Source organism: Pinus tabuliformis, chromosome 3_1, assembly GCF_031772625.1.
Source record: "Pinus tabuliformis cultivar Carrire ecotype Pingquan chromosome 3_1, CPIR1, whole genome shotgun sequence".
Taxonomy (NCBI): domain Eukaryota; kingdom Viridiplantae; phylum Streptophyta; class Pinopsida; order Pinales; family Pinaceae; genus Pinus; species Pinus tabuliformis.
In genome coordinates this window covers 34,756,120-34,765,540 of record NC_142301.1, presented here as the reverse complement: position 1 = coordinate 34,765,540, position 9,421 = coordinate 34,756,120, and the positions used below count along the sequence as shown (strand labels likewise).

The 9,421-nt window shown below is 35.5% G+C and overlaps 1 protein-coding gene across 1 annotated transcript; it reads right to left on the bottom strand.

Annotated features, from left to right (window-relative positions):
- Nucleotides 1-4,594: 4,594 nt before the first annotated feature.
- LOC149185641 (uncharacterized) lies at nt 4,595-5,045 on the bottom strand. Its single transcript, XM_089412449.1, has one exon. It carries the CDS (start codon nt 4,985-4,987, stop codon nt 4,619-4,621), a length of 369 nt encoding a protein of 122 aa, XP_089268575.1. The 5' UTR covers nt 4,988-5,045; the 3' UTR covers nt 4,595-4,618.
- Nucleotides 5,046-9,421: the final 4,376 nt, after the last annotated feature.

The window sequence follows — 9,421 nt, the reverse complement described above, 5'->3', positions numbered from 1 at the left end:
AATGTGCTATGGGTATACTTAATTTAAGTTGACTCCAGATGAGAAGCATAGAACCCAGATGACTGGTACTACTCCTGCAACATATCTGGGTATATTAGATGATTTGGTGAAGAACGCCAACTCTACAACAGTGAACATATATTCAGAAATTAATTCCATGTGCGCAGTTCTTCCATATGGCTTGATAACCAGAAATACCTCCTCCCTTTCGGCAGCTTCAAAACCCACCATAAGATGGGTTGTCTTATCACCCCTCAAAACTCCAGTTCCAACTCTTATGAAGGTTGGTACGCACAGATTTTGGAGGTTGCTTTGTTCAGCTGGCAATGAGAGCTAACTCATCCTTCATAGCTAAATAACTCGACCTCTTAACTACTAAGAATCGACCCACAAAAAGGGAGATGACAACACCCTCTTTCCTGGAATGAAACTCGGTCAATGGTACACAGAAACCGAGTCTTCTTTCAGAGACATACGATGAAGCTCTCCGACATCTTTATCTTGGTAGCCCTCTGCAAATTGAACGGAAATTCTATGAGAATTTTACCATGCATCCTCTAAATCCAAAACTGATGAGAAGGGGATCACATTAAAACTAATTTGTGTTCTCCGGCCTACGATATGGCACATAGCGATGGTCTTTGGCTGCATTTTTGCGTCTTCTCTTGGAGAGGAAAGCTTCAAGTTTGCCACTGGCCTTAAGAGAATCATATTTTTCTGTAAATTATATTTATGCTTCCTTTTCTGGTGAAAATTAACAAAACCAATAAATGGCAGGACTCTCATATCCTTACGTCTCATCATCCAATCTTCCACTTGGACTCTCTTCTCAAAAACATTCATTGTGAAAAGATGAAACGATAGTTTTTAATTTTTAAAACTGCAGATGGCAATGATTAATAAATAAATAAATAATAGTTACCAAAACCACAACGTATCAAGTTTTCATCATCCAATGAACATTCCCTTTTAATCCAAATTAAAACAATTACGTCTTCAAAGATTTTCTTCGTCACAATGGACCTCTGATCTCATGCTTTGATGGAGTTAGTGACAGTTTATTAACTGCTTTAAATTTTCCGGAAAAGATGGCGTGGCAAGATAAGAACCTGCAAAGAGACAACTGCGGTGGAATTCAGGGAAGAATTTATTATCATAGGCTAGTAACACCAAGGCATTGACAACTGACACCCTCAAGGATATTCTATTCTTCTTGTTATCCTTTGCCGCATTTCCAGCCAATTCAAGAACCTCTGTTGTGAGATACTCCATAACGGCTGTCAGATACGCAGGAACTCCCATGCCGACTCGCTGAGCATACCTGCCCTTCTTGAGGTGCCTTCAAATTCTTGCAACAGAGAATTGAAGGCCGATTTTGTGGATTTGGAGACTAACTTCTTTTCTCCTCGCCTTCTCCCACCCGCACCTTTCCCAGAACTATCCTTTGAAGAATCCATGACCACCGCCTCTCAGATTAGTTTAACTCTGATTAAAAGTTCTTAATAAAACAGAAAACCCCAAACGATGCTTGCACCTGTGCACACTGACGAATAAGCTGCAAGAAGCAGAGTGCGAGGCTATATAGTTCTCTGCTGAGAGTGCAGGCACCATCTCAAAGTCGTTGCCCCGAAGGATATTATTCCAGAAAAGGCTACTGAAATAGCCCTCAGATTTTTCAACTCAGATTTTTGAGGTATAAAGGTCGTTTTCTTTTTTCACTGCTTCTTTCTCCTTTTTCTTATTGTTCAGACAATTTTGAAGAATGTTTCTTGCCATCCTGCACCTTTCGCAATTGATTATCAATCCAAGACAAGTGTTTTTCTATTTCTCCAACAGCCTTAGGGTCCTCTGATGATTTTAACATCTTCTGAAGCTTCTCTCGCTCTTTAGGAAGCTCTTCATCAAAGATAAAACTATATTTTTCTGAACCTGCCTTCTTCAAATTGCCACATTGTTATGAAACCAGCTCAAGAAAAGATAGAAAAGATAGATCCACGCCTTAGAATTCAGCCTCTTCGAGGGGGAAACCTCCTTTACATTACATAAATGAACAATTCTTGGATGATACAAATGAAAATACCTCATTTCTATATATAGGAGTCTAAGTGGTCCTAATACAATCAAAGCCTACATAACAATAATATTGTAGGGCACAACAGTAACAATGGTGGGCTTCTATGTGGCATAATAGTAACAATATGGGCACTACATGAGTACATCAATATAATAAGTGGGTTATATTAATAACAATAAGGGGTTACACTAGTAGTATAGGGGCCTAACATGCCCCTCTCCTTCAAAAAGCGTTGTCCTCAACGCTTGAGTAGTTCTTGATGCTTCTATATAAAATTCTTGTCCTCCCATGTGGAATATTCAGTGGGTAAGTTCTTCCACTTGATGAGATACTCTGAAATTGATCGATTTCGTAGCTGTCGGGTTCTTGTTTCTATGACTGCTCCAGGTTCCAATATGATTTTTCCTTCCTCTTCAATTTCTGGCAATATTGCTTGAATTGGGATCTTTTGCAACTTTTGAATAAGTCGCCATACTTCTTCGTTCTTCTTCCATTCATCCATTGCTTCGTTTATCCAATTTGGTTGGATAATATAAATAGCACAAAACAATGCTTCCACATCCTCATCCTTGAAGCGTCTTCCCATTCGGTAAGGTCGCCATTTTTTAAGTGCATGTAGTATTGCCAACATTTCCTTCTCATAAATAGCTTGCTTGAGATGTAGCAGTAAAAATACCCAATCACTCACATCAAAACATTTTTCACTACGATGTTGATCTACCTGTTGTTTCATTTGATTTTGCACCGAAGTGGCGTTATCCTTTAAAAGTTGGAGAACTTGCTGTTGATGCTCGATATGATCTTTCTCTACTTGAACCTTTTTCTTCTTGATATGTCCTTGTATCTTTTGAGGAGTGGTAATTTCTTCCAGTCCTTTACAAGATATGGTCAGATTCATTTCTTGATGCTCGATGTGATCTTTCACTTCTTGAACATTTTTCTTCTTGATGTGTCCTTCTATCTTGATAGTTTGAGGAGTGGTAATTTCATCCATTGAATTACAAGATATGGTTGGATTCATTTCTTCTTTCTCGATGTGATCTTTCACTTCTTGCACCTTTTTCTTCTTGATATGTCCTTCTATCTTGAGAGTTTGAGGAGTGGTAATTCTTGCCAAGGCTTTACAAGATATGGTCTGATTCATTTCTTCTTTCTCTAGGGTGGTGTCCTGACGTATATCCTCTTCTTTTGATGTTTCTTGATCCTTTTCTTTCTCCTCTTCATATTCTATGTAAAATAATTTCTTCTCATCACACCTATGACCTTTAGTGCATTTGCTATCACAATTGTAACAAAGCCCTTTTTCTCTTTTTTCTTCCAATTGTTGTGGTGTAACCCTTGTAGGTTGTGGAAGGCTGGGAGAAACAACACTTCCATCTTTATAGTTGTGAGGGGTATGCTTCCTGGTTTCCATAATTTTGCTTTCCATTATGTCACAAATCCCTTTTACTCTTTCCAATTGTTGTGGTGTTGCTCTAAAGAAGGTGTTGCTCTTTATATCCTCATAATGTGCTATCATTTCCTCCGTGAAAATTGACCACGTAACAAGTTTTTTACGAGAACAAAGCCCTTTGTACCATAAAAATTGATCTGGTTCTAAATATGAAGATGCAATACATACCTTTTGTAACAGTTGTACACCATGTATATCAAAATATTGCTCCATCTGAAGTATCCAATTTACCGGATCCTTGCCATCAAACTTCCTCATCTTGCTTTTTCTTGATTTTAGGAGATCTACCTTGAAACGACTATAACTCTGTACTTTCGGATCTTTAAGTTCTGAACGTGTGACCTGTAGTAGCCCTCTTGGTCCTATTTCCAATGCCACAAGTCTGATCCAAATTGGATTCTCCAAGAAAAAGTTATGCACAATCTCCCGCAGTGACCTTCTTACGAAATTTCAATCCGATGCTCAGAAATAAAGTTATGACGATTTTCCCCAGGTCACCTGTTTTGAGTGTAATTCAGGAGTCTGCAAAAAGACCAACATCCGCAGATCATATCTCCGAAAATGTCGCGCCAAAAGATCTGAAATTCGGACCCAAGGTTCAGCGCCAATTCTTCTCAAATGGGGTTTTTTTTCAACTTCTGAGACGTCACAGAAAAAAAGTTATAGCGCAAATGCCACGATGACCTATTTTGAGCAGCGAAACCCTAGAATCCAAAGCTCTGATACCAAATGTTATGAAACCAGCTCAAGAAAAGATAGAAAAGATAGATCCACGCCTTAGAATTCAGCCTCTTCGAGGGGGCAACCTCCTTTCTATATATAAATGAACAATTCTTGGATGATACAAATGAAAATACCTCATTTCTATATATAGGAGTCTAAGTGGTCCCAATACAATCAAAGCCTACATAACAATAATATTGTAGGGCACAACAGTAACAATGGTGGGCTTCTATGTGGCATAATAGTAACAATATGGGCACTACATGAGTACATCAATATAATAAGTGGGTTATACTAATAACAATAAGGGGTTACACTAGTAGTATAGGGGCCTAACACACATAAAGACTCGAATCTTGGATCTCGAACTACCTTTTTGGACCTTGAACAACTTCCCTAAGCCTTCCAACAGGCTTCTTGCTGCTCATTTCCATAGGTCTGTTTTTGTTAGCTCTTGAGGGTTTGGCATCATGCTTGAATTTAGAAAGGGTTGATTCTCGACCATCAGAGCGCACTTTCTGAAGCTCTTCAAATGGAATGTTTGCAAGATGCTCTTGTAACTCCTCTTCTTCCGAATCAAAATCTTGATTTTCTTCATCTGAAAGGTTATTTCTATTCTCTTCTTCTGAATTAGCATCTTCACTATCTTTGTCCGAAGCTAATTGTGGAGCTTCGTCATCATCCTTCATTCTCGATGTATGGTCATGTCCCATCAACTTCATATTTCTTTTTTTCATTGCTTTAAATTTCTACCTATTACCCGTTTTTTTTCAGGGTGGCTTTGTCTAATGGGATGCTGTCGGCCGTCTATACAAACCACTGTAGTTTTGACAGACGATACCAACAGTAGGTGTGTATATTATTTGCGCATACTCCACAATATTATCAATTAAAACCTCCCAAAGCACACATTTCTGGGAAGCTTTTTTTTGTAAGAAATAATTCTTGTTAACAAACTAGGCTTTCAATTCTTGAATGGGACAGTCTTGTAATCAAATCTTCTGTAATCAACAAGAACTCGGAGCGGTGGTGAGACCGTGGGTAGGTCATCAATTTTCTTTAATTAGGAAGAATTTAAATTTAGACGAGTAACCCAGCATCTACCGCTTAACTTGTATGTATTATTCAATTTCAGTGCGGAGTGTCTGTAACTACAATTACGGTATATCATCTATTTCCTTTAATCAGGGAGCATTTAAATTTTTGATAGACGAGTAACCCATCATTTGCCGCTTAATCTGTATGTATTTGTAGTTAATTTCGGCGGGGCTGTGATCACGCGGAGTGTACTGTAATTACATGATGTCATAATTTTTCTTTAATCAGGAAGCATTAAATTCTTTTGAGAGACGAGTAATGCGCCATCTGCCACCTAATTTAAATATATTTACAATTAATATCGGCGTAGCTGTGACACGAAGTGTCTGTAGCTATTATTTAATGAAAAAAAAAAAAAAAAACTAGACGGCACCCTTGCATACATCTGAAATTTTATGAACTGTTGAAAGTCCACCAAATCTGTAATGTGAATAGTTACTGAAACACACCAGATTCTCTAATAAAACAGATTTACAGCCATGCATCATGAGTATAATCTGAGACAAGTAAAGATACCTGCCAAGGTCCACCAAGAAGTGAGTATACCCACCATACGCTATAGAGAGTTTGACTATGCAATTGGCAAGGAACCCGTTCAATCATACCCGCCCGTTTCATCATACAAAGTGAAAGTGAAACTTTCATCCCTACCTCACTTACATATGCGGAACACAGAGTTCCTACAGCAGCCTCGCTCAATAGGTCTGTTCCTCCTAGCTGATCAATTGCTTTTGGGTTGCGAAGGCAGTACTATAATTGTTATAAGCATAACCTCTATAGCTTATATGGTATGAGTATGAGCTGTCTTATCCGTAGTAAGAGTCTTAGTCTGAAGGATGTGGCTATATTCTAGAAAGATAGGTATGCTAGGCAGGTAAGGTTGGGTAAGTAGGTTAGGCAGATAGGGATATAGGCCAGATAGATAGATAGAGCTAGCTGTGGTCTAGATGTGTATAGCTAGCTAGAAGGTAGGATGGGTATGGAGATAGAGTGAGTATAAGGGTCTGAGTATAGGTGTTATAAGCGGTATAAAGTTGATTAGTATGAGATTTTATGGAGGGTTAGTATGCTTCCTTGATTGAATGAAGTCAAGATTGCATGCTAGTTGGCAGAGTACGTTTTGTTGCTTGATTGATTATACTAGAGTCTGTGTTCCAACCTTGTTCCATCTTTAGAAAGTCCATCAACAATCCTATTCCCATCCCTGTGGATATGTGAGAAAATTTATAGAAGAGAATGAATGATATTATACAGTTATTGTAATGTGAAATTACTCATTGTTATTTTCTTCCACATTCATTGAATAACTAGTAGGGAATCTCCAAGGATTTGAATGTTTTATGCATTAGCGACAACCTCATGAGTCAGTCTCTGGACCAATATGAAAACCATTAATTCACAATAATTAATTGTTTCTTGGCCAATGCATATTTTGAATTAATTTTTGAAGCTATGTCCAAATATTTTAAAATACCAATGTTAATATATCTAGACTAGTTCTTTGTGATGTTATGATTTGTGACGTTATGCTTTATGACATTAGGAACAAAATTCGTTTTATATGAAAGTTGAGATTTGCATTTCTTTGTGACATTATGCTTTATGACGTTGGGAACAAAATTCATTTTATATGAAATTTGAGATTTCCATGTTTAGATTTATGCAACATGAATTACAATAAACTTAAACATGGGTTTCAAAACAACTTAGAATATTAGTAGGGTGTTTTTTTTTTAAAGGTAAGCATTTTAATCAATATTGAGGGAAGATATAAAAGTATTCTAGAGAATAAAATCGTGGTTCATAAAATTGCTCTTATAACGAAAATTATGAAGTTATAAAAATAGTTTTGGTATTTTTATAAAAATATATATAGTATAGCACTGGTCCATACGATTTGCACCTCAAACATACTCATTTTATGCTAGACACTACTATAATTTGAAAACTATTCCAAGAGTGAGAAGCTTTCTAGATAAACATTACAAATTTAATTCTATAAAAGTACTTGATTTTTGCAAAATCATTTATTAATAATCAATAAAAATTTGGACCAAATCTATGAAGACACTAAATATCACTGGCAAGTACCAATGGGACCCTTTCAATGAATTTAACCAATTGAAAAAGAAGCTTTATTTATGAATTAATGGATTATGGAATTTATTTTACAATTTCTAATACACATATTGAATTGCTAAAATTAAAGAATTGGAGACTTTGCTTAGGGTGGTATTGAAACATACAGTTGAGAAGCACTCATCCTTAAAATGCACTGGTCAATGCACATGTTTGCTTAATATATTTATAACAATTTAATGATTAACAATCACCAGAAATTAATAACAATAAAATAAAACATACAAATAAGTTTGACTAATGAAACTAGTTCCATATCATTTCAATAAGTTGTCTTTTCATCGTATAATACCAAAAACTTAATCTTGACTTCGTCATACGCAAATTTTCTTGGTCTAGGCTTTATGAGTGGTTGGATGTGAAGCATTTTAATGCTCTAACCATAATCAAGCCATTCTTTTAAAAATTAATAACAAGTTAAAAGTGCCACATTATAAATTGACATATGGAAATTATGTTTTATGTAGTAATATCTTGGTTAAATTTAATATTTACATCAATTGTATAAGTTTTTTTTTATTATATATTGGTATGTATTAAAGAGAAGTCAATAATTAAATATTGATTGCAAAAGGATGTTTCTTTTTATGGGTACATGAAAAATTAGGAGTGTGTTTTAAAATATTATTAAATTAATTTGTGTTGAAATTGTTAATAATAATTTGAATTAAATTATAGTTTTCATAAATACAGTGATTGATATAAAAATATATTATAATTGGGATATCATATTTTCAATAGGTTGCTATGATCATTTGATAATTTATGCATGAGTAAGTGAAGTGGAGTGGTCACTGGTCACAAGTTGTGATCACTTAAAAGTATCCTTGGGTTTTCTTTGAAAAAGGTTGGGATCTTTCTTTGGAGATAAACTTGAGCGATAGCAAGGATGTCACTATCTCTTTCTTGATAGGTGAGGTGTGGTAGGTGTTATAACCAATTTGATTCCTCTTGATAGTTTTTATGTAGCTAAAACAAAATTTTCCCACATTTGCAAATAGAAGACAACTTCCTCGGATTGGGAAGTATGTTTTTGTTTGATAGGCATAACTTCCTTATTTAGAGTATTCTTCTTTATGCCCAATTCAATGCTCAATATATTATTGACTGCATGTTTAGATTCTTCCATTGCTAGGTCACGTGCCACATCATCTCTAACTAGTTGAGACACTAACATCATTACTTACTAGGATATTATCTATAAGTAAGTAATGTGGTGATGTTTCAAAGAGTTTCTTGGTTGGATGAACTCCTAGGAACTATTCATGGAACACTACATCTTGACGCACAATCACTTGCTTTGTAATGTATCTAATTATTTATTTATTTACAATTGCTAATAAGAATATTTTAATTTTTAGCACTTTTGACATCAAAGTCCTTCATCTTTTACTAGCTTGTGAGCTTAAGTTCACCATTTGAATTTCTTATCCTTACTTGTCCACCTCTTTCGACATTTTTCCGCCTATGGCCTAAATAAAATTTTAGGGAATATACTGACAAGGGTCCAAAATGGCACTTATTGAGATATTGGGGAAAATATTGCAGAATTATCAAAAGGGATAACTTAGAATTTAAAACTTTTTGAAAAATATCAAACGTATGGATAATTTATACGATCTTTTCTTCTACGACAATATTATTGCAACATCTATGACAGTGAACTCTACCATATGCAATGATGATCATACAAATCACTTTGTGTACCCGACATTGTCACTTATAGCGTCATGTAGACGTAGTTTGAAATGAACGACTATAATTGGAAGCTACATGAGTACAATGAGTGGACGACTTTACTTGGTTGAAAACATAATATATTAATTGCACCATGAGATGAATTTTGATTGTGATTATCCTACCCTTGTCTTGTTATTTCTTAGTCAAAAAAAAAGAATTTTGTTTTTTCTCTGCAATGTTCCACAGATATAGTC

Coding starts and splice junctions, on each gene's coding strand:
- LOC149185641 (XM_089412449.1), bottom strand. CDS start 4,987: ATGAAAAAAAGAAATATGAAGTTGATGGGACATGACCATACATCGAGA.